Source organism: Schistocerca gregaria, chromosome 7 (assembly GCF_023897955.1).
Source record: "Schistocerca gregaria isolate iqSchGreg1 chromosome 7, iqSchGreg1.2, whole genome shotgun sequence".
Taxonomy (NCBI): domain Eukaryota; kingdom Metazoa; phylum Arthropoda; class Insecta; order Orthoptera; family Acrididae; genus Schistocerca; species Schistocerca gregaria.
In genome coordinates this window covers 451,739,739-451,766,443 of record NC_064926.1, presented here as the reverse complement: position 1 = coordinate 451,766,443, position 26,705 = coordinate 451,739,739, and the positions used below count along the sequence as shown (strand labels likewise).

Below are 26,705 nucleotides of genomic sequence, written 5' to 3'. Positions count from 1 at the left end.
TCCCAGCCCTACATTGATACCGGTGAAAGTCGTTTTCCAATAGCTGTTATTGTTCCAGAGATATTTTGGGTGGACAAGATAGTTGGGACACCCTGTATACTGTTTCCAGAGCTAACACCAGGGCAAGATTAGATTAATTACAGCTCATACAGAGGCATTTAAAGCAATAATTCCCACTCTCCATGCAACAATGAACGGGACGAAGCCTCAATAACTGGTAGAATGGCCCCCTGCCAAGCATTTCACAGTGTTTTCCACACTGTGTACACACATCAAAAAAAGTTTTGCATCACCCCAGTTCCCAGAACTCCTGAAGATAGACGTTGACTGTGGATATTGTATCACAGACACAGTCCTTCTGAGTGTTGAGAGCTGTCACTAAACCCGCCCAAAGATGTAAACAACCATGCATGAGCAAGGCCTATTAGACGGAGGGCGTCCGACAGCCGATAAGTTCCAGTCATTCCAACAAGAAGGAGGTACACGGCTCGTATTGTCTGTAGTTCAACCATGCCTAGACGGTCAATACCGCGGTTCGATCGCGTCCGCATTGTTACTTTGTGCCATGAAGGACTCTCGACAAGGGAAACGTCCAGGCGTCTCAGAGTGAACCAAATCGCTGTTGTTCGGACATGGAGGAGATACAGAGAGACGGGAACTGCCGATGATATGCCCCGCTCAGACCGCCCAAGGGCTACTACTGCAGTGGATGACAGCTACCTACGTATTATGGCTCGGAGCGTCTCTGACAGCAACGCCAACGTGTTGAATAACGCTTTTCGTACAGCCACAGGGTGACGTGTTACGACTCAAACTGTGCGCTGCATGATGCGGAACTTCACTCCCGACGTCCATGGCGAGGTCAATCTTTGCAACCACGACACCATGCAGCGCGGTACAGATAGGCCCAACAACATGGCGAGTCGACTGCTCAGCATCACGTTCTCTTCACCGATGAGTGTGGCATATGCCTTCAACCAGACAGTCGTCGGAGACGTGTTCAGAGGCAACCCGGTCAGGCTGAACGCCTCAGACACACTGCCCAGCGAGTGCAGCAAGGTGGAGGTTCCCTGCTGTTTTGGGGTGGCATTGGGTGGGGCCGACGTAAGCCGCTGGTGGTCGTAGAAGGCGCCGTAACGGCTGTACGATAGGTGAAAGCCAGCCTCCGACCGATAGTGCAACCATGTTGGCAGCATACTGGCCAGGCATTCATTTTCATGGACGGCAATTCGCGCCCCCATCGTGCACATTTTGTGAATGACTTCCTTCAGGATAACGACATCGCTCGGCTAGAGTAGCCAGCATGTTCTCCAGACGTGAACCCTATTGAACATGCCTAGGATAGATTGAAAACGGCTGTTTATGGACGACGTGACTCAGCAACCTCCATGAGGGATCAACGCCGACTCGCCGTTGAGGACTGGGACAATCTGATGAACTTGTGGATAGTATGCCACGATGAATACGGGCATGCATCAATGCAAGAAGACGTGCTACTGGGTATTAGAGGTACCAGTGTGTACAGCAATCTGAACCACGATCCCCGAAGCTCTCGCTGTATGGTGGTACAACATGCAATGTGTGGTTTTCATGAGCAGTAAAAATCACGGAAATGATGTTTTTGTAGATCTCTATGCCAATTTTCCTTACAGTTTATGGAACTCTCGGAACCGAGATGATGCAAAACATTTTTTGATGTGTGTGTATAGATTTACACTGGTCTGTAAAACTGAAGGAAGAAAGTAAAGTTTCGCATGAAGTAACATAGCTCGATGGAACTCGGACCACACATAGAAAGAGCAGCTACAGTATACTGCAGAAGGTAATTGGAAGAAATACACACTGAGGAGAAGAGGAATGACCTTTTTGTTCAAAGGGTAGCGATGGCTACACTGAAGTCACTGAAGTCGCTGCGATTTATGATAGTCCCCTGGCCATTAGAAAATGTGGGACATGGTTCTTAATAGGGTGTGTGATTACCACTGATAGTAGTGCATTCTGTGCAACGTCATCCCATGCTTGCCTTAAAGGTTGGTAGGGAGTTCTTGTGGTAGGGCTTTCCATTCCTCCATCAGCGCTGTTGGTCGCTGGTGCGTGTGGAGTGCTGCAATGTCTCCCCAACGAACCCGACACATGTTCGATGCGATTTAAGTCGGAAGACCTGGCAGGCCAGTCCATCCGGTGAATATCCTTTCGTTACAAGAGCTCCTACACTTGCGCTGTTCGATGCAGACGCACATTTTCATCCACATAAATGAAGCCAGAGCCAAACTCACCCTGAAAAGACGCACATGGGAAAGGAGTGCAGAGTCACAATTACGTTGACCGTGTTCAAAGGCTTGGATGTCAGTACGCCGAGGCTATCGTACTCCTCCTCACATCATAACACTTGAATCAACAAAACGATCATCTTCGTCAGTTTTCCTGGGTGTATTAAGTGTACCAACCTCTCGGCATATGAGGGTATCTTAAATTAAATGATACCAGTTTCCCAATTTAACTTCGTTTTATGTATTTACTTATTGTTTAAGGCCATAAGTACACTCCTGGAAATTGAAATAAGAACACCGTGAATTCATTGTCCCAGGAAGGGGAAACTTTATTTATTGACACATTCCTGGGGTCAGATACATCACATGATCACACTGACAGAACCACAGGCACATAGACACAGGCAACAGAGCATGCACAATGTCGGCACTAGTACAGTGTATATCCACCTTTCGCAGCAATGCAGGCTGCTATTCTCCCATGGAGACGATCGTAGAGATGCTGGATGTAGTCCTGTGGAACGGCTTGCCATGCCATTTCCACCTGGCGCCTCAGCTGGACCAGCGTTCGTGCTGGACGTGCAGACCGCGTGAAACGACGCTTCATCCAGTCCCAAACATGCTCAATGGGGGACAGATCCGGAGATCTTGCTGCCCAGGGTAGTTGACTTACACCTTCTAGAGCACGTTGAGTGGCACGGGATACATGTGGACGTGCATTGTCCTGTTGGAGCAGCAAGTTCCCTTGCCGGTCTAGGAATGGTAGAACGATGGGTTCGATGACGGTTTGGATGTACCGTGCACTATTCAGTGTCCCCTCGACGATCACCAGAGGTGTACGGCCAGCGTAGGAGATCGCTCCCCACACCATGGTGCCGGGTGTTGGCGCTGTGTTCCTCGGTCGTATGCAGTCCTGATTGTGGTGCTCACCTGCACGGCGCCAAACACGCATACGACCATCATTGGCACCAAGGCAGAAGCGACTCTCATCGCTGAAGACGACACGTCTCCATTCGTCCCTCCATTCACGCCTGTCGCGACACCACTGGAGGCGGGCTGCACGATGTTGGGGCGTGAGCGGAAGACGGCCTAACGGTGTGCGGGACCGTAGCCCAGCTTCATGGAGACGGTTGCGAATGGTCCTCGCCGATACCCCACGAGCAACAGTGTCCCTAATTTGCTGGGAAGTGGCGGTGCGGTCCCCTACGGCACTGCGTAGGATCCTACGGTCTTCGCGTGCATCCGTGCGTCGCTGCGGTCCGGTCCCAGGTCGACGGGCACGTGCACCTTCCGCCGACCACTGGCGACGACATCGATGTACTGTGGAGACCTCACGCCCCACGTGTTGAGCAATTCGGCGGTACGTCCACCCGGCCTCCCGCATGTCCACTATACGCCCTCGTTCAAAGTCCGTCAGCTGCACATACGGTTCACGTCCACGCTGTCGCGGCATGCTACCAGTGTTAAAGACTGCGATGGAGCTCCGTATGCGACGGCAAACTGTCTGACACTGACGGCGCGGTGCACAAATGCTGAGCAGCTAGCGCCATTCGACGGCCAACACCGCGGTTCCTGGTGTGTCCGCTGTGCCGTGCGTGTGATCATTGCTTGTACAGCCCTCTCGCAGTGTCCGGAGCAAGTATGGTGGGTCTGACACACCGGTGTCTATGTGTTCTTTTTTCCATTTCCAGGAGTGTATATACACTCCTGGAAATTGAAATAAGAACACCGTGAATTCATTGTCCCAGGAAGGGGAAACTTTATTGACACATTCCTGGGGTCAGATACATCACATGATCACACTGACAGAACCACAGGCACATAGACACAGGCAACAGAGCATGCACAATGTCGGCGCTAGTACACTGTATATCCACCTTTCGCAGCAATGCAGGCTGCTATTCTCCCATGGAGACGATCGTAGAGATGCTGGATGTAGTCCTGTGGAACGGCTTGCCATGCCATTTCCACCTGACGCCTCAGTTGGACCAGCGTTCGTGCTGGACGTGCAGACCGCGTGAGACGACGCTTCATCCAGTCCCAAACATGCTCAATGGGGGACAGATCCGGAGATCTTGCTGACCAGGGTAGTTGACTTACACCTTCTAGAGCACGTTGGGTGGCACGGGATACATGCGGACGTGCATTGACCTGTTGGAACAGCAAGTTCCCTTGCCGGTCTAGGAATGGTAGAACGATGGGTTCGATGACAGTTTGGATGTTCCGTGCACTATTCAGTGTCCCCTCGACGATCACCAGAGGTGTACGGCCAGTGTAGGAGATCGCTCCCCACACCATGATGCCGGGTGTTGGCCCTGTGTGCCTCGGTCGTATGCAGTCCTGATTGTGGCCCTCACCTGCACGGCGCCAAACACGCATACGACCATCATTGGCACCAAGGCAGAAGCGACTCTCATCGCTGAAGACCACACTTCTCCATTCGTCCCTCCATTCACGCCTGTCGCGACACCACTGGAGGCGGGCTGCACGATTTTGGGGCGTGAGCGGAAGACGGCCTAAAGGTGTGCGGGACCGTAGCCCAGCTTCATGGAGACGGTTGCGAATGGTCCTCGCCGATACCCCAGGAGCAACAGTGTCCTTAATTTGCTGGGAAGTGGCGGTGCGGTCCCCTACAGCACTGCGTAGGATCCTACGGTCTTGGCGTGCATCCGTGCGTCGCTGCGGTCCGGTCCCAGGTCGACGGGCACGTGCACCTTCCGCCGACCACTGGCGACAACATCGATGTACTGTGGAGACCTCACGCCCCACGTGTTGAGCAATTCGGCGGTACGTCCACCCGGCCTCCCGCATGCCCATTATACGCCCTCGCTCAAAGTCCGTCAACTGCACATACGGTTCACGTCCACGCTGTCGCGGCATGCTACCAGTGTTAAAGACTGCGATGGAGCTCCGTATGCCACGGCAAACTGGCTGACACTGACGGCGGCGGTGCACAAATGCTGCGCAGCTAGCGCCATTCGACGGCCAACACCGCGGTTCCTGGTGTGTCCGCTGTGCCGTGCGTGTGATCATTGCTTGTACAGCCCTCTCGCAGTGTCCGGAGCAAGTATGGTAAGTCTGACACACCGGTGTCAATGTGTTCTTTTTTCCATTTCCAGGAGTGTACCTGTTATTTACAAATGTCGCTCTGTAATGTAAGATATGTCTCTCGGTAATGTAAGATATGGCACTTTACATGTAAAGGTAAGTGGCGTTAGCTTTATATTAGTTCTGAGAAAGATATTTCTATCACCAGATAATTAATCACTCTATTACCAAGTTTCTACAGTTAATTACGCCAGTATCTGTTAAGCATTACTCGATGGTTTCACGTTCTTTCATGTTTAATACAAGTTCTTCCGGAAAATATGCCTTTCCTTAAACTTAGTATCTTTAGCATTCTATGAACAGGAGCTTGAAATGGTAATTTTAATTTATCACGTGAACTGAGACAAATTTTAGGCTCCGTGATTTTAAAGATGTGCCTACGTAATATGTCGGTCCATTCTGAGACATTTCACAGCCTTTAATTTCAAGTGACCTACCAATAAGGGGTACGTTTGGCTCGCTTTATAACTGAGTGAGGGTGCGAATCGCAGACAGTTATCCTACATTGAATCACTTCAAGAGAAAGCTGCGTTGGATCCTTTGAACAGGCTGCACCTCACTTCCTTCCCATTCCTAGCTAGTAGTCCCTCCCTAATAACGACGACGGAACGTCAAGTTCTAGGTTTCATTCCTTTTTACAATTCCCTACCCCAAACGGAAAAACAGAACCCTTATAGCATCACTTTGTCGTCCGTCTGCCTGTCTGTCCGACTGGTCAGAACCGTCCTTAGAAATGTCTAGACTCATCAAGTTGAAATTTATGTTATATATTAGCGGTGTAAAAATGTGCACCTTGTAAGTCAATGAAATCAAAAGACACAACCGATTATATCACATAGTATACTATTCGCTAAGTCACTCATTAAGACCTACAGCGTACTTCCTCTTGACTAGAATCATGAAATTTGGCGAGAAGCAAGGTTCCACACAACAACCAAAGGAAAAAAATTGTGTATTTGTAATTATAAGCCGCGAAAAAAAGTTTTGTCATTTATTATCAGACTGTCTGACTATCCATCCATTTGTTAAGCCCCCATTTTCTCAGCATCAGGTAGATGTAGCACGTAGAAATATACATCACATACTAAGGCCTATATTCAGGTGGTGGCGTATAAATTGGAAACTTGTAGGTTAATTCAGTCAAAAGATACTGCCATTTATGTAACAGATTTTGATATTCCAAAACTAATTCATCAGATTCTATAGGGTACCTGCCATTGACATAAAATTATGAAATTTACCAAGCAGCACTGTTTCACATTACAACAAAAGGGAAAAAATCCTTAAATTATTAATTTGTAATTATATCACACGAATTTTTTTTTGTCATTTGTTATCCGACTTCAAACTTGAAAATAAAACATTCTTGAAACTCTTGGAGTACCTGTGACCGATAGTTTGCCACTATCAATGTCGATAACAGACAAAATCGTCGAAATCCTCGATTCCCGGAATTGATTAACTGTCTACGTACATGCCACTTTTAAATGAGACAGAAGAAGAGGTAAAGACAGCACTAAAAATCTTACAAGAAGACCAAGACATTGAAAATCTGACTGGAAGATAGATGGTCAAGTGGTTGAGAAAGACAACAATTTTCGTTATTTGGCGGAGAAGATAACTGGTGGCATACAGAGTAACAGTAGCGCAATAGACAGGGCACAGCTTTTGCAGAAGCTTAGGTATGCGGTGAAAACAACATATGGAAGAGATATCTGTCACGGAATGACAAATTGCGACATTACACAGTAACTATAAGAAATGCTGCTTTGTATGCATCAGAAACTATCACACTTGGCAAGAGAGCTTGTATACAGTAGGAGAACGAGGAGCAGAAAATTTTGAGAGACATATGTGTCACCAAAAAGAAAAAAAAAAAAAACATGGGGATATCTGGATACACGGAACACTCCAGGAACTGTATGAAAATATTGAACCCATATCGAGCGAGATACGGAAGAGGCGGTTTCGATTTGTTGGGAACATCATGAGGATGAATGAGGAGAGATTGACCAGGAAGGTATGGATAGCAACATGCCATACGGGAAACAACTGGGTGAAGGAAGACAGAGATGAGTGGAGGCTGTAGGAATAAAAGAAGGGAATCTGCAGGCAGTAGTACAGGACAGGGAGAAGTACACTACTGGTCATTAAAATTGCTACACCACGAAGATGACGTGCTGCAGATGCGAAATTTAACCAAAACTTCGGATTGTAGCCTATAGCGATTGCTGTTTATCGTATCGCGACATTGCTGCTCGGGTTGGTCGAGATCCAATGACTGTTAGCAGAATATGGAATCGGTGGGTTCAGGAGGGTAATAACGGAACGCCGTGCAGGATCCGAACGGCCTCGTATCACTAGCAGTCGAGATGACAGGCATCTTATCCGCATGGCTGTAACGGATCGTGCAGCCACGTCTCGATCCCTGAATCAACAGATGGGGACGTTTGCAAGACAACAACCATCTGCACGAACAGTTGGACGACGTTTGCAACAGTCTGGACTATCAGCTCGGAGACCATGGCTGCGGTTACCCTTGACGCGGCATCACAGACAGGAGCGCCTGCGATGGTGTACTCAACGAAGAACCTGGGTGCACGAATGGCAAAACGTCCAGGTTCTGTTTACAGCATCATGATGGTCGCATCCATGTTTCGCGACATCGCGGTGAACGAACATAGGAAGAGTGTATTCGTCATCGCTGGCCAGGGCAGCAGTCGAACATTTTCTGGATCTGGAAAGGCCCGTACAGGACCTGCAACATGCGGTCGTGCATTGGATCTCTACCAACGCGAGCAGCAATGTCGCGATGCGATAAACCGCAATGGTGATAGGCTACAATCCGACCTTTATCAATGTCGGAAACGTGATGGTATGCATTTCTCCTCCTTACACGAGAAATCACAACGTTTCACCAGGCAACACCGGTCATTTTTTTTTTTGTGTATGAGAAATCGGTTGGAAACTTTCCTCATGTCAGCACGTTGTAGGTGTCGCCACCGGCGCCAACCTTGTGGGAATGCTCTGAAAAGCTACTCATTTGCATATCACAGCATCTTATTCCTGTCGGTTAAATTTCGCGTCTGTAGCACGTCATCTTCGTGCTGTAGGAATTTTAATGGCCAGTAGTGTAAGCTGTCTTTCTTTGAGCGCTGGCAGCTAAGATTCTTCAACAGTCCCGCTCCACTCCTCTCGTTAGTCAAAAAATATTGGGGCAGTTCGTATCCTTCGTTTTACCGCGTAAATTCAACATGATATGGATCCCACACTTTTAAACAGTACCAAAATACAGGCTGAACAAGTGCTTTACTGAGAATCTGTTTCTCAGAAACCTACCAATGAATCAAACTGAGATCTGCTTTATCTACAACGTGGTTGTCCCATTTCATCCCTCTATATATTGTTACTCCCCGAGTATTTGTGTGACATGACTAGTTCCACTTGTGAATCATTACTGCTGTTGTTTCTACTTTTCGTCTACTGCAGACATTATTTCTCTATATTAGGGACTAGCTGCTAAACTTCCCCCCCCCCCTCCCCCCCTCAAGTTGACATTTTATGAAGATCTAAGTAGAAATAATTTCTATCGAATGTCATCCCCTCACAAAAAATTGCACCACGTGAGAAAAATCTGAGATTAAAGGCAATGTTGTCGGACCAAGTATTTTAAACTTTGGAATGTAATCGTTGGAAATCGAATTTTCTTGCATTGTTTGTTTCGCGAATACAGTTTATAGACAGCAGTGCAGAATGAAAAATAAAAAAAGATGTTATTCATATCATTAAATATAATTTCATTTCGAAGTTCATTTTTATTTTTGCAATAAGTCGTTAATTTAACAGGCATCTGTATTCATGAGGAGAATCTGCAACAGGAATTAGGTCACAGGTGAAGCATATCTTCGAGGCAATCAGATTTAGTTCTATAACTGATTGCCAGAAATGGAAATTGGAATTACGTTAGTGGTTTCAGTGGCCGTCGCCGTTGTTAGCGGTCTATATCGGAACGAAACAGCCATTACTTTGAGTTATTGCCAAGCTCCGTAATTCAGTCCCATTATCTGAATATTGCCACAAGAGGCAAACTCACGTACTGGATTAACGGTTTAGGCACCAGGGCGTCGATAACAAGCTAGATTTTGCAAGATACAGCACGACAGTATGCTTTAGGATCAAATAGGCAAAATGACAAGATCCAGAACAAAATCGTTCAAGAAAGAATAGGCAGTCTGTTGCAAAATAGTTTTTTTATTTATTTAATTTGTGACGCGTTTCACTCTCAGAGTAGCATCATCTGGGGGAAGAAGAAAGTTTCCTCAGTACAAATTTATGAGCCAGGAATCAGGTATAAAGTTATGTTGGCTGTTAAATAAAGCAACTGGGAAACCACGACCTAAGTTTTGAAAAGAGAGTAACCAAAGAGAAACTCACGGGGTAAAAACACTCGATGACCACTGACAAGTGCGCAGATAGTCCTGCAGTCACCAAAAATGGCACGTCATCCAATAAAATTGACAGGACACATCCACCAACGGAAATAAACAACAATATGTTTAAAGGCGAAGCGGAATAAACATAAGAAACCACCTAAAAAGGTTGGAGACATGGGAACAAATATTGAGGGCTAAGAGACCTTGGCTCACAGAGTATGTGATATATATAAAAAATAAAATCGTACTAGAGTCATCGTACAAGAGTCACCTGTGTTACCGGCGTAGAAAGCGTCCTTATGGAACAAGTTTACAGAGGCATGAACAAAACAACAGACAACACGTTGGATTTAACTGGTCAGAGAAAAATTAAAAAATATAGAATGAAGCTGATAAAAGGGAATAAAGACGGTTTAAGGAGACTGACAGGAAGTTGATAACTGGAAATGAGGAATAGCTATAGGACAAATGTTGGAGCATACACAGTTGTAGGCTAGGAAAATCAAAATTGAGGAAAACTGTCAAGAATAGAGAAACAGCTACAGAGGTTGGACAAAAATATGGAAACACGAAATACACAACATATTACCAGGTCTAATAGGTGTAAGAAAAAAGCTTCCAGACATTTTGGAATGGATAAATACAGGTCTTATATGATTTTAAAGGTTATAATATACCATTCTTTATTCAAAATAGTTGGAAGTTCGGGTAAAAATGATGGAAGTGGATGGAGATCCCGCTCTCCTCTCTCCAAAGTAAGCAAAGGCTCAATAATATTGAGATCTGGTGACCGTGGAGACGAGTGGAGATGAGACAATTTGTTCTCGCGCTCACAAAACGATTCCTGGACGATGTGAGTTGCGTGAACAGTGCCTCTGAGGTCTTGGACCACAGCCTTACCATTGGGGAACAAACGTTGTATCATGGGATCGACCTAATCAGTGGCAGTAATGCGACCTTGCAGAGTAACCATGGAACCCATGGAATACCATAACATGTGTGCTCAAAACATAGCCGAATCCGCCATATTTCACTCTTGGGAAGAAAAGTCGGTCAGATGTAAGAAGCAGTATGAAATAACACTCCTCCGCTGAAATGACATTGTCCCATTGCTCCATAGTCCAGGTTTTATGGCTTCATCAGTGAGGACATTTGCATCAGTGATGAGTGGTATTGGAATTCTAGCTCGCCCTGAAGCTCCTTGCTTAGGGCAACACACCTTACACTGTGGGCAAACACAACTGTAAGATTGCATTCTTGTTAAATGAAACAGCAGCAGCTGCTGAGTAATCCTTTATTAGTACAACCGGTTTCGTAACCTGAAGTTGCATCTCAGGTATATATTCAAATCATTTGCAGCAGAACGTAGACATGGGGACGTCCAATATTCTTTAAGGTTCATTGTAAATTATTTGAATGTGTAACTGATGATGAAACTTGAAGTTGGGAAACCAATTGTATTAATTCTTATATTATTCAATGGCTGCTGCAACGTTGTTTAACATGAATCCCTGCTTATGAACTTCCCTTCGTGCTGTCTTGGTGCTGCGATGGTTCACGAGTGTGACAATCAGTTTTTATTTATTTACTTATTTACGCGCTAAGTTTCGTAGGACCAAATTGAGGAGCAAATCTCAAAGGCCATTGAAAATGTCAGTACATGAAATTACAACATAAAAATAATAGCACATATAATAAAATGTTTATGAACCCAAAAACAGTGAAACCTTAAGTTTAAGTAAACGCAATGAACAGTATGACAGGAATGAGCTTCATTTTTCAAGGAACTCCTTGACAGAATAGAAGGAGTGACCCATGAGGAAACTCTTAAATTTCGATTTGAAAGCGCATGGATTACTGCTAAGATTTTTGCAGTCTTGTGATAGCTTATTGAAAATAGATGCAGCTGTATACTGCCCATCACAGTTAAGGAAGGGCGATCCAAATGCAGATTGGATTTCTGCCTTGTATTCACTGAGTGAAAGCTGCTAATTCTTTGGAATAACCTGATATTGTTAGCAAGAAACGACAGTAAATGATATATGTCTTGAGAGACCAATGTCAGAATACGGAGACTAGCAAAGAGGAGTTGAAAAGAACTTCGCGAAATTACACCGCTTACTTCAGTTACCGCTCGAACAGTAAAAATGACAGCAGTAAGTATTTGAATAAGATCCTGAACGTGGACTTTCCAAGACAATTAACTGTCTATTTGAACATCTAGAAATTTGAACTGTTCATCTTCACTAATCATATGCCCATTCTGTAAAATTAAAACGTCGGGTTTGTTGAATTGTGTGTTAGAAACTGTATAAACTGAATCTTACTGTCATTTAGCTTTAGTTTATTTTCTACAAACCATGCACTTATGTCATGAACTGCACTATTTGAAACTGAGTTAATGTTGCACTCGACATCCTTTACTACGAAGCTAGTGTCATCAGCAAACAGAAATACTTTAGAGTTATCCGTAATATTGGAGGGCATATCATCTGTACCAATAAGGAACAGGTGGCTTTTGCAGCAGGTGTCCCCTTATTATCTGCCACAATCCTCTTCAATAATTGTATGTCACGATCACTCAACTCTCGTCCGCGTTGTGGCTTAGAGAACGATGTTCGTCCGTTTTCCCTATATGTGGATAAAATCTTCGATACGGTGCATCTTCAAATACCGACCACTTCGACTGCCTTGGTTACGGAAGCACCCACCATATGAGCATCAATAATTTGCTCAAGTTCGAAATCACTTAATTCCTCTACAATGCAGTCACACCTACACAGAACACTTGTAACATACTGAGGTCATAGCACAGACACCGTGCGTCGTCAAATACAATAGCGCAGCCTGCTAGCATCTGCATTTATGCCCAAGCATGTATTTCTCAAGGGTTTTCCGAATTTTTGTCTATCCCTTTATATGAACATCGACAGTTCAGTTGGCACTCTATTACGAAGCAAAGGAAGATAAACTGAAAGGTGGAACGAATATATGGATTGACTACATAAAGGAAAAGAAGACAATATAATGGAAAGGGGGGAGGAAGTAGATGGCGAGGAGATGAGAGATATGATACTTCGAGGAGAAACTGAGAGGGCACTGAACGACGAAAGCAAAAATAAGGGAATGGAGGAGATGACATTCACTCAGAAGTATTTAGATCCTTGGGAAAACCCAACCATGATGAAACTGTTCTACTAGGTACTCAAAAGACATGAGATTGATGAAATATCCTTAGAATTCAATTACAGTTTAGAGAAGACAGTTGCTGACAGGTGCGAATATTGCCAGAGAAATGGTTTAATAAATTGTTTCTAATGGCGTTAGTGAGCAACGAGATACCGAAAGATGCGTCAAGTACTTTTAGTCCTTAGAAGCCTTAGTCTCTTGAAACTTCAGCCAAAACCGTTATCTAAGAGACATTTCCAATACAGCAACTTTTATAATTTTCTATTGAAATCAATGTACGGGGGTCATTCAGTAGTTAAAGAGACAAATTGGTCAGGAGAAAAAAGCTTTTATTTTTACAAAAAAATCCTTTTTCTACTTTTCAACATACTCTCCTTGAACATTTATGCACTTGGTTCCAATGGGCTACAAGCTTTTTATTCTGGCTGCAGAGAACTCTTTATCTTGATGTGTGAACCAATTTCCCACAAATTTTTTCACGTCCTCGTTATTCTGGAACCTCTTACCATGAATGCCTCCTTCAGTGCACCGAACAAATGGAAGACACTAGGTGCTAAATCAGGAGTGTTAGGGGCATGAGGCAATACTTCCCAGCTCATTTTGTCGATGGTTTTACGGGTTAGTTGAGCAATATGAGGACGTGCGTTGTCTTGCTGGAGAATCACACTTCTCCTCTGAGATCCAGGAAGTCTCTCTCTTGTGGCTGGCTTCATCTACATCTACATCTACATCCATACTCCGCAAGCCACATGACGGTGTGTGGCGGAGGGTACCCTGAATACCTCTATTGGTTCTCCCGTCTATTCCAGTCTCATATTGTTCGTGGGCGCTGATGACCACGCTGTTTAGCGCCCGTAAACCTCAAACACACACACACTCGTATTGTTCGTGGAAAGAAGGATTGTCAGTATGCTTCTGTGTGGGCTCTAATCTCTCTGATTTTATCCTCATGGTCTCTTCGAGAGATATACGTAGGAGGGATGAATATACTGCTTGACTCTTCGGTGAAGGTATGTTCTCGAAACTTTAACAAAAGCCCGTACCGAGCTACTGAGCGTCTCTCCTGCAGAGTCTTCCACTGGAGTTTATCTATCATCTCCGTAACGCTTTCGCGATTACTAAATGATCCTGTAACGAAGCGCGCTGCTCTCCGTTGGATCTTCTCTATGTCTTCTAGCAACCCTATCTGGAACGGATCCCACACTGCTGACCAGTATTCAAACAGTGGGCGAACAAGCGTACTGTAATCTACTTCCTTTGTTTTCGGATTGCATTTTCTTAGGATTCTTCCAATGAAGCTCAGTCTGGCATCTGCTTTACCGACGATCAACTTTATACGATCATTCCATTTTAAATCACTCCTAATGCGTACTCCCTATCTGGGAATTAAAAGCTTCCAGTTGCTGACCTGATATTTTGTAGCTAAATGATAAGGGATCTATCTTTCTATGTATTCGCAACACATTACACTTGTCTACATTGAGATTCAATTGCCATTCCCTGCACCATGCGTCAATTCGCTGCAGATCCTGCTGCATTTCTGTACAATTTTCCATTGTTACAACCTCTCGATACACCAAAGCATCATCTGCAAAAAGCCTCAGTGAAATTCCGATGTCATCCACCAGGTCATTTATAAATATTGTGAATAGCAACGGTCCTATGACACTCCCCTGCGGCACACGTGAAATCACTCTTACTTTGGAAGACTTCTCTCCATTGAGAATGACATGCAGCGTTCTGTTATCTAGGAACACCTCAATCCAATCACACAATTGGTGTAATAGTCCATACGCTCTTACTTTGTTTATTAAACCATAAACCATAAACTTTAGACATTCTACAGTATATATTCACTGGTTTCTAGCCTTCAGCAAGTAAAAAACGAAGAACAGAACGTTTCTCAACTAATGTGGACGTTTCAAGCGGACTCGCCATCTTGAAATGTATTTTTGAGGCTATAAAGAAAACAATGTTGATACATCAGCTGTTTTTTCCCCAGACCAATTTGTCTCTTTAGTTATTGAGTAATCTTACAAGTTGACCACATCTAAGCCACTTTTGCAGTAGCGTTCTACACAATTTCACAAGCCTGTTATATTAAAAAGAAGTATGACTGAGTATGACAGCTATTTATATGTTCATACGAATGATTTAAGATTGAAGACAAATTTAAACTTTAGTTTACAAAAATATTATTATTTTTATTTTGGAAAATATTTTACAACATATATACATATGCACGGTCACGTTAATAGGACCACCACCTATGTTCGAGATAAACGTGCAGAGACGGCAGATGGCAACACTAGCAGTGGAGAGTACATAAAGGCTGTCGGCGCTGGGGGTGGGAAGACGAGGGGAGGTGAGACGCACGGAAAATACAGTGCTGACGTAGTTGTTACCGCGGAAACAGAGTGATTTATCTGACGTGCAAATCAGTATGATCATCGGCTTTCGGGCGAAGAGTGGAAACATCACCGGAACGGTAAAGTTTGTAAACTGCTCGTTCACTGCCGTGGTTAAAGTGCACCGTGTACGGGAAAATGGGGCATCCAAAACCGGCGTCAAGGCAACTGTGATCCGCCATGGGAACATGGATGACAGGGGTGAACGGCGACTGCGGAGATATGTACGGGCGAGTAGAAGTGCAACTGTTGAGCAACCGACCACCCAGATGAAACGAGGGACCACCAACAGTGCCATTCAACGGTAATTCAGCAAATGTTGCCGCGTATGGGCCTCCGCAGCAGGCGCCTGGATCACGCACTCAGGGTGATTACCATTCGTCGTCAACGAAGGCTGGAATTAGCACGCCAATACCGCAACTGGACGTTCACTGAGTGGCGACAGGTGGCCATTACAGATGGAGTTCTTTTGATGCTCCGCCGAACTTACAGCCGTTGGCGTGTACGGCATGAAACGTCTGAAGGAAAACACCCTCCAACAAACGCCGGACAGCTTGTTCGCGCCGTGGATCTTCAACCGAGAAGCCTAGCGGAGCTGGCCAAGGCCACGTCACTGTAGTCGCCATGGCTCCACATTCCTGTCAGTACCTTCCAGAACCTCACTGACTCTCTTCCTGTACGTCTCGCAGATGTCCGCCCTGCAAAAGATGGCTATTCATCGTAGTCACATTAATGTGACTGGATAGCGCATTTTGTTTACCACGAAGCTTACAACAATGAGAATTTATTTCTAACCACCAAACAAATCCAAATGACAGAACCATAAGGTGAAATAAAACTGAACTAATTTCCACCCGAACAGTCCTTGAATGCCCCGCGGTACCGACCGACCACCTTGTCATGCTCAGCCCACGGGCGTCATTAGATGAAATACATAATCAAAGAAATGACGCATAGTGGTATTCAACATGACATCTACAGTACGCGAAACACGACAGTAGGTGGAACTAAACTCTCTCCAGAGAGAGCTTGTGTTATTCAACAATACGAATTCCAGACCCTGTCCTGAAGCACATTCGATCGTCATCCTGGTAGGCACATAGACAGATCTCTCAGTGAAACACCACTATGTCTAAATTATCTGTGACATTATCTGGTGTTCCAGACGGCTTATAAGAAATGATCTTTCCCGATTCGTGCATCCCTTCTGACGTAAACTCAATCACAAAATGACACAGAGCACGTGTAGTGAACTGGAGCTCCACCCACATATCTGAGAACACATTGGAGAGAAAAAGCTGAACCTAGAGAATCAAGTTTGGGTAACAAAAGGGGGAGTGTGACGGACTTCGGCGAATCTTGCGGCATGGGTGACGCCATTGCTACAGCGTTGTATCACGACATACTCGTGATTGGCAAACGCCGGCCGAAGTGGCCGAGCGGTTCTAGGCGCTACAGTCTGGAACCGCGCGACCGCTACGGTCGCAGGTTCGAATCCTGCCTCGGGCATCGATGTGTTTGATGTCCTTAGGTTAGTTAGGTTTAAGTAGTTCTAAGTTCTAGGGGACTCATGACCACAGCAGTTAAGTCCCATAATGCTCAGAGCCATTTGAACCATTTGATTGGCAAACTACCGAACCGAAACGAGAAACGAATCTGAGTGACATTACTACACTCTGTGAAAAGTACTGCAGAGTGGCTTTTCTGGTACATAGCGCTGACTGCCTATAGGAAAGACACTGCTGGGGGCGGGGGTAGGAAGAGACTGAAGCTGGTCCTAATCAGATCTTACAAAATGGGCCGGTGTGCGTGTGTGTGTGTGTGGGGGGGGGGGGGGGGTGAGGGTTTGTCTGGGTTCTTGTTAGCTTGTCGGTCCTTCACGTTTGTATACCTACTTCTTCAAGAAACACGTCTGGTTCCAACCAATTGAGCGGGCTAGTGGCTAGTTCTCGCTTGCTGTGCCTCGCCCTTTTGGCCCTAGAGGTTTCCTCCTCAGTCGCCTTACAACCGTTAGAACTGTCGGCATTTTTGTAATCGTGGACATCTCATAAACAACAAGTTGTTTCTTTCAAAGCTCCATCTTTGTAATGGTCGCCGCCTTCTTGAACACATTATTACCTCCTCTCAAAATGAAGGCAGCCGAAATCTGTATGTCGATTATTATTATTACAAGGTTTCTTTCCGATTACTTTAATTCTTTAATTCGCGGTTGATTTTTAAATACATGATGACTCAAAAGTCAGTTAACATTTGAAAATTCAGTACTTCACGGAACAATGTAGGCAGACAGGCAACAACGGACATGCTTGAAATGACTTGGGGCTTACTGAAACCAAAACGTAGAGCACAAAAGACCAGCAGATGGCGTTCCATCTATAAAAAACAGTTATTAGCAGAACAACTGATTTTTAGCAAAGACGATGATGCTTTATAAGCAATACTGAACATGTCGGCCGTAATTCATCAACAGTACCTATTGTCGAGTGATAATGTTGTGAACAGCATTGTATGGTTTAACAGTCGGTGTGGTGAGAAACTGCAGTCGGATGTTGTCTTTTAGCATCCCTGACGAGGTCTGACGATCGCGGTAGACTTGCGACTTCAGGTAACTCCACAACCATCAGTCTCATGGATCGAGGTCTGGGGACCTAGGAGGCCATGCATGACGGATGTCGGGGCTAAGCACGCGATCCTCACCAAACGGTTTGAGCTAGAGAGCGTTACACATGTAGCCATCCTGTGAAAAAGTCCTACCTTGCAGCAAGTGTTTATCAGCCAAGTTTCGGATTATGCTATTCTGTAACATATCGGCGTCCCTTACACCCGACACGGTGACCCGCATTTCCTCAAAGAAAACGGGTCCGATCACGCCAGATTTGATAAACCCATACAACACCGACAACACCGTGATTTTCTCGTCATACAACGGCGTTTCCACGGCAGTTCTACGATTTTCGGTTGCAGTTGTGGGTGTTCTCATGCGACGTCTCTGACGTGTTGATGTCTAGCGCCGTCTGCTGGCCAGTTTTTACACTAGTTTCTGGTTTCAATATAATTATATGTCATTTCAGCCATATGTGTCAAGTTTTACCTCTCTACCTACATTATTCCGTGAATTAATGCATTTTCAAATGTTAACAGACTGTTGTGTCGCCCTGTATTTTGAAATAAAATTAATAAATTATGAATACAGTTGCGGTTTGTTCATCATCAAAAGGCCCAGGTCCAGAAGCCCTCACTTGATACGATATTTATTAATTATTTTCGGCCTTGCGTTTCCGCCTATACTCTCGTGACGGTACGTGATGTTCTTGTGAGGATACATAGGATGATGTGTTACATTACCACAGAGCGAATGTGTTCCCTTTGGTGACAGTTGACGACTTGAGGGGCTTGTCCACAGTTCGAAGAGCCACACTGGTGCTTCAAAGTTAATGAGGACGCGATTAACTTGCAGGAGAATGGCGATGGCCTCGCTACGCATCAATGGAAGTCACTGCAACAGTAAAACCTTCTCGTCATTCAGGCGAACTTGCTTTGGTTTGTGAGTTATGTACCCCTTGGATTATCTGGAAAACGCAGGATGTTTTACATACGATCTGAGCATGCAGTCTGGTGTCGCCCGGAAACCTACAAGGGAGACAGTCTGCGATCGCTGCAGATGCTGCAGCCCGTTGCTCGCACTGTGGCGGGAAGCGTACTACACGGCCGGCCACAGTCTGAGAATCCACACGCGTGGCAGGTCCCTTTCTGTCCCCCTCCATCATGCAGCCACTTTCTCGGAGTCTTTTTAGTAGCAGACACTAGACGCTGGAATAACCTCGCTAATTACAGACCACAATAATATCCCCTGTTAAAAAAAGTGTAATGACATATTTATTGAAGCAACAACAATGACTACCTTTTCATTCCTGTCTGAAAGCAAGCAAGGACACTGCTGACGATTTGTACCCGTATTAAATCAGGAAATATCGTCAGAAATTACGAATAACGGACCACCACAGCTATACATTTTGCTGCAAGCAAGTGAAAATTTGTGCCAGATCGGAATTCGAACCCGGATTTCCCGCTTTACGCGAGCGGTAAATTTAACTACTTCGGCTGTTGGATCATTGCATCTACCTTTACAGCCACTGCACTCTTGTATTTCACTACTAAAGCCAAGGTAACGTGAAAAGAAAACTAATTACTCTCGTGGTGCGGGAATCACTCCATTGCGCATTTTCGGAAGGAAACACTGGGACATAAGGAGGTTTCGGTCGATTCGTGAAGCGTGCACGGAGAGCCGAAGTGAAAAAAGGTTAGCGTCGCAAAAGAAAAAAAATATATAGTGAAATTTTTCTTTTTGAAATTGTACTGCACATTATCCACCTTGTCAGAAAAAAAAAAAACGGTTAAGGCAACCGAGCATCAGAAGCGGTAGCCAAGGAAAAAAGCGGTGAAGACAACCGCTGACGTAAAGCGGGGAATCCGGGTTCGAGTCCCGATATGGTGCAATCTTTCATTTGTTTCCAGTGAACTGCACTAGCTATGTCGGTCCCGAATTCCCAGTTTGCGAATACACACCTGATTTAATACGGCTATCGATCGTTAGCTGTGGTCTGTTCCTCTGGACATGCATGCGTGTCCGAAGGAACATTTCATCCAACTTTGTAGGCGCTGTTCAGTACAGACACTGTACTAACGTACCGGATATGTGAGTTGTTAAGCTGATTGTACGTTACTTCTCGCACTTACCTGCTCTTGCTATCTTCGGAATTCTGCGAGTGATATTTTTCCGTGAGTCTGGTGGTATCTTGCCTACCAACTTGAATAGTCGTTTGGTTACTACTTCCGCCAATGATCTTAGAATTTCAGCTCGAATGTTACATGCCCCTTCTCCTTTACTTAACCCCAGGTCTTCAACAGTTCTTTTAAATTCTGACTCTGTGAATGGATCCCCCATGTCTTCCAGATCGACGCCAACGTCTTCTTCTACCACATCATCAAACAACCCCCACTCCTCTTCCCTCACCTCCCCAGAGATCTTCGATATACTCTTCCAACCTATCCGCTCTCTCCTCTGCGTTTAACAGTCGAGTTCCCATTGCACTTATAATGTTGTCACCCTTACTTTTAGTTTCACTAGTGGTTGTTCTGAGTTTTCTACATGCTGAGTCAGTCCATGTGACGTTCTCTTTTTCGATTTATTTACATTTTCCTCGCAGTCTTTTCGCCTTGAATTTCCTGCGCTTCCTATTTATTTCATTCCAAAGTGTTTTATATTGCTGTATTCCTACCTTTCCATGAACATTTTTGTACTTCCTTCTTTCGTCAATCAATTGAAGTATTTTTTCTATCACCTGAGGGTTCTTCACAGTTACTTTCAATTTTATGTTTCCAGCACATATGATAGCTTTTTTTTAGAGTTGGTGGTGGTGGTTAGTGTTTAACGTCCCGTCGACAACTAGGTCATTAGAGACGGAGTGCAAGCTCGGGTTAGGGAAGGATTGGGAAGGAAATCGGCAGTGCCCTTTCAAAGGAACCATCCCGGCATTTGCCTGAAACGATTTAGGGAAATCACGGAAAACCTAAATCAGAATGGCTGGAGACGGGAGTGAACCGTCGTCCTCCCGAATGCGAGCCCAGTGTGCTAACCACGGCGCCACCGCTCTCGGTTTTTTAGAGTTGTCCACTCCTCTTCAACGGAAGTATCTGCTGTGGTATTACTTATCAAAAATCCACCTCTTTAACAAACTTCAAACCGTCTCATTATTCCACAGTAATTCAATATCCCACTTCCTTCCCCACTGATTCTTCTGTTCGATTCTCTTATACTTTAGCGCACTCTTTGTTACTACAAAATTTTGTTCTGATCTGTTCCTGGGCACGCCTCGCGGTCCGGAATCTGATTTCTTAGTTTCTGTATGACCATAATGTAATACAGCTGGAATATTTTCGCGTCTACAGGCCTTTCCAAGCACATCTTCTAGTCTTGTGACTCTTGTACTGAGTATTCGCTATTACTAGCAGAACTTAATTGGTCTTTCCCCCTTCTCATTCTTAATACGAAGCCCATATTCTCAGGTAACCCTTTCTTCTACTGCTTCTCCTGGAATCATATTCCAATTCCCAATTATTATTGCATTTTACAGAGTGAATTACCCGCTCAATATCCTCACATACTTTCTCTGTCTCTCTATCTTGTCTTGATCTTCTGCTTGTGGAGTCCGCATGTACAACTAAGCTATTGTTGTCAGCATTAGTTTGCTATCGATTCTGACGAGATCAAGAATATGACTGAACTGTTCATTGATAAACACTCTCTGCCCTGCCTTCCTATTCATAATGAACCCTTCTCCCGTTATATCATTTTTTGCTGGCGTAATAGACTGTCCAGTCACAAAATCCTGAATAACCACCTTCTGCAATGGGGACCGCTGCGGCACCTGCAAGAAGAAAGTCAGTGAGGTTCTAGTAGGTACCGGCAGGGAGGTGGATCCGTGCCAACTTCAGCGCCGTGGCCAGCGGCGTTTGGTTTCTCGCTCAAGCATCCACAGCTCGAGCAGCCCGGTCGAGGTGGCCCCACAGATTCTCGACTGGTTTTTAATGTGGGAAGTTTGGTAAACTCATCAAACCACACACGTACACTACGAGCTGTGTGACACGTTGCTTTGTCCTGCTGATAGATGCCATAATGCTGACGCAAAGCAAACTGTATGTTGGTGTGGACATAGTCCCAAAGGATAGATGCCTACGTCTATGGATTCATTGTGCCTTCCAGAATGACGACATCACTCAGGGAATGCCACAAAAACATTCCCCAGATTATAGTAGTCCCTCCTCCAGCCTGGAACCTTACCACGATTATTGCAGCGTGTTTACTTTCTTTCAGAAAGAGCATAAAACCTGGTTCACCTCAAAAGTCCACCTGTTTACACTGAGTGGACCAGTTAATGTATTTGTCTGCGAATTCTAGCCTTCATCACCGATGACCAGCAGTCAGCATGAGTAAGTATGAACCAGGAACCTGCTGTAAAGGCCCATACGCAGCAACGTCCACTGAACAACGGTTGAGAAGCCATTGTCGGTAGTCCTTACCACATATGGGTGGCCAGTTGCTCGACATTTGCACATCTATTTGCTTATATACAGTTTTGTAGCCTTTGGTCATTCTTGTCATCTATGACCCGTGGTAGCGCCAGTTTTGGATAGCGCATTGTTGCCATGCACGGTATACGTTAATCACGAGGGCATGTAAACAGTTTACAAGCTTAGCCATTTTGGAAACGCCAGCCTTGGCCCGAATGCCAATGATCACTTGCTTTTAGACGTCAGATAAATCGTCCTGATTGCACATTACGACAACGACTGCACTGTTTTCCACGTCCCCTACTGGATTTTATACACCCTTCACTGATAGTACTGCCACCTATTATCTGTAAGTGATTATTGCACATTGACTGTGGTACATTTATGTGACTGGACCATGAAACTTGTACGTTGGGAAGGACCTTGTGCCATCTGCTTTTCAGTGGTTTGAAGAGAATGGTTCTAAGTGTAGCGCTAATCGAGGTCAAGAGGTAGGCATAGGAAATGAAGTCATGGTGGGCTGAGGACGCCCCTGTCACCCTCCGCCCCCCCCCCCCCCCCAGTACCAACCATAAAAGGGGTTAGGGTGTGAATACTTGTTAGGCCGACCGAGCCAGGTGGCGCAATAGTTAGCACACTGGACACGCATTAGGGAGAGACGACAGCTTACACTAGCTCGCGGCCATCTTGATTTAGTTTTTCCGTGATTTTCCTAAATCGCTTCAGGCAAATGCCTGGGTGGTTCCTCGGAAAAGGCGTGGCCAACTTTCTTCCCCATCCTTCCCTAATCTGACGGGGCTGATGACGTTGCTGTTTGGTCCCCTCCTCCAAATCAACCAACAAGTCAACTTGTTAGGCTAAAACCACCCATTCGCAGGCTGACCAGTCAGCATGAGGCTGATGACGTTTCTGTTTGGTCCCCTCCTCCAAATCAACTTGTTTGGCTAAAACAGTCAGCATGGGAGTGATGACCTTGCTGTTTGGTCCCCTCCCCCAAAGCAACCAATCAACCAACTTGTTAGGCCTAAAACCAACCAGTGACAGGCTGAACAGTCAGCCAAGTGGCCCCAGAACAAGTTTGCCACGACACATTCCCTTTATGTGGACGATAATGGCCACGGCCAGGGTGCGTCTGCGTCGGCTCCGCCGGCTCACCACTACCTACTAGCCACAACCTCTACTTGTCACCCCACGCTCCATCCTTTTCCCTTCTGTTTTGGCACAAAACTGGTACGAGACGGCGCAGGTAGTGTCTGCCACGCGGTCGCAGTGGTGACCACATACAGTCAAATTAGGGGATGATAGCGGCGGTGGAAGGAGGGGGAGCGGAGAGAGGATTTCCCGATTCGTCGGCGTGTGAATAGGCGGCTTAAGGCGAGCTGGAGAGACTTGCCTGCAGTTGCTGTTCGGAAGCGAGGGGTGGCGCGGCGAAGACGTGCCGCTCGATGCTGAAAGCGCGGTCCGGCGTCCAGCGGGGGGAAGGCACTCCGGGCGTGGAGACGGGCAGCCGGCGCAGGCGGGGGCAGGCGGGCAGCACGCGCGCCGCCACCAGGTTGCGCAGCCGCGACACGTCCAGCTGGCGCTCGAACACCAGCACCGCCAGCTGCGGCTGCGCGGCGCGCGCCGGGCCGCCGGCCGCGCCGCCGCCTGCAACCGCCGGCACGGCGCGCTCAGCACAAATTTGGAAGTTTGTGGCAGGGCTCCCTAAGCTTACACACTACTTAACCTAGCTTAAACTGGCTTGCCCTAAGGACGACATACACACCCATGCCCGAGGGACTCGAACTTCCGACGGGGGGGAACCGCTCGGACTGTGACGTGACGCCTCAGACCGCGCGGCTATCCAGGGCGGCCTGACGCCTCTGTAACTGGACGAGTTTAGGCTAAGCGCAAATTGAGACGCGTATAGCACGTGTGACGAGACGCGACACTACACGGTGCCGTACGAGCCGCGCGGATCCAGCCAACACCGACTCAAAGGAAGGCCTCGGCGCTTGTTCGTGACGTCACGTCAGCTAGGCACGGCGAACGCCAGGTCTGTTGCAGGCATACTCATAATGGTGGTGTCTCCTTCTCTGACACAGGAAAGTGTGAAACTATTGGCAACAGTTGACCAACACGCACTGTTCTGAAAGATTTCTGCAATCAATTAATTGTGCAATTCATGACACTTCTTAACAAACAGTGTACTCCTGAACTTAAATTTCCTCCTGTTTTAAGGATTGACATACAAAAACAACTTTTTGGTCCAGCAGCAACAGAATTCGTGCTTCTTCACCTTATTTGTAAATCTGAGGATGTTACGTTTGTACTGGGTTGCTTTTACAAGACACTGTGAACATATTGGTGCTCTTCTTTAGGTATCTTGGTTGACTATGGGGTGAGGAGCACTGAATGTTAATGAAATATCTTGCGATTGTACACGTTTGGGGATGGGGTGGGGGACAGAAGAAGAGGCAAAAGAGAGATACTTGTTTTATGAAATAATTTTTTTATCTTATAAAGTTTCTCCTTTCAGTTGCAAGAGGGGAATATTTATCTTCTCTAATGTGCATGTTTAAAAAAGTTTAAGCTCAACAGTATTTTCGATGTATGAAGCTATTTTGTTTCCTGTTTAGAATTCCTTTCGTTGAAAACCACTGTATCTAATGACTGGCAACAGCTGGACATGTAAATTAGTTCACATTTCCAGTGGTGATGTCAAACTAAAAGAAATAAATAAATAAAAGAAACGAGTTAATTGTAAGGAGGTTGGGGTAACTTTCGATACCAAAATGCATCGCCCGCATCTCGCGGTCGTGCGGTAGCGTTCTAGCTTCCCACGCCCGGGTTCCCGGGTTCGATTCCCGGCCTCGTCAGGGATTTTATCTGCCTCGTGAAGGCAGGGTGTTGTGTGCTGTCCTTACGTTAGTGAGGTTTAAGTAGTTCTAAGTTCTAGGGGACTGCTGACCATAGATGTTAAGTCCCATAGAACTCCGATCCATTTGAACCATTTTTGAACCAACATGCGTCAAGTGAATATAGTTACTTGAATGCAAAATTTCCGAAGCTTGCAATGGGGCTAAGCATCTTCTCATACTGATCTACGTTTGTTTCGACAGGATTCAGTAGTACAGAACTATGATCTTCATTTGTCGCTTTAGGATAGTAAGAAAATCTTTCATCTAAATAAAACTGCAGAATCCAAAACAATACCGAACATTTTGTCCAAAAATAAGAGATTTATTGTGATAAGCACACCCAGGCGTTTTCTGCCTGCAACAGACCTGTGCCTAGCTGACGTGACGTCAGCAACAAGCGCCGAGGCCTTCGTTTGAGTCGGTGTGGGTCCAGCGCATACTGCGACGCGTACACCATACTTCGCACGCGCCGACTGGCGATGCTCTGCGCTGACAGAACCGAAGCGCGCCCAACCTGTTACCTTTCTCAAACGATTTTACAGAAACTATTCACTGAAAATATTTTATTTTTGCCTTACTTCATGGCGAAGTACACATCATCTCGCTAATGGCCCTTCTTATTGTGATGTACACATTTTAGTAGGACATTACGCAAAACTAAAAAGGTTGCAACGAAAATTAGGGGTCACTATGATTTTGCGTTTGGTGCGTATTACACCATATGTTACCACATATGAAATTTAGCTAACATGTTGAAATTTGTTTAGACTTGGGACGAGGTCTCTATCTGCCTCCGATCTCGAGAAAATGGATCACATGTAACGCGCTCACTTCCGATCTCACGCCCACGAGAATGAAATACTCGCAACATCTCTCTTATCTCCTAAATCGCTCGAGACATCGAAATGAAAGTTTGGTGAATGACAGCACACAAGGACGAGAGTGTTTTGCCAGTTCTTAAACCCACAGAACTTTCTTATGTATGGCGATTTATCAGTACACCCCTTTTTATTTATTGCACTCCAATGACTGTAATTTTTTTAGAGTTATCGACAGGTAGCGAAACAAGAGCTTTCTGGTATGAAAATAAACATGAAATTTCTTCTTTTATGTTGCTACAAACGGACACTATGAGGTTTGTCGTAAGCTATTGAGCTCTGCAATTGCCAATTACTTGTTTAATGAGGTACTCCGTTTAGGAATTCTGTCGTAATAGCTGCTGTGAGATGAGTTTGGCAAATTACGCTGTGCCAAAGGAAGTACAATTAAACCAGTCACCAAGAGAAATGTGGCCGTTACTCACAAACGGTGATGCTTCTTTGAATG

At 45.6% G+C, this 26,705-nt stretch overlaps 1 protein-coding gene across 1 annotated transcript in view; it reads right to left on the bottom strand.

Moving 5' to 3' along the window:
- Nucleotides 1-26,705, bottom strand: part of LOC126282424 (uncharacterized) — a 255,993-nt gene that overhangs the window by 161,836 nt on the left and 67,452 nt on the right. Inside the window, exon 3 of the mRNA XM_049982081.1 lies at nt 23,873-24,126. Coding sequence (XP_049838038.1) covers nt 23,873-24,126 — 254 coding nt within the window. The remainder of the gene's footprint in view (nt 1-23,872; nt 24,127-26,705) is intronic.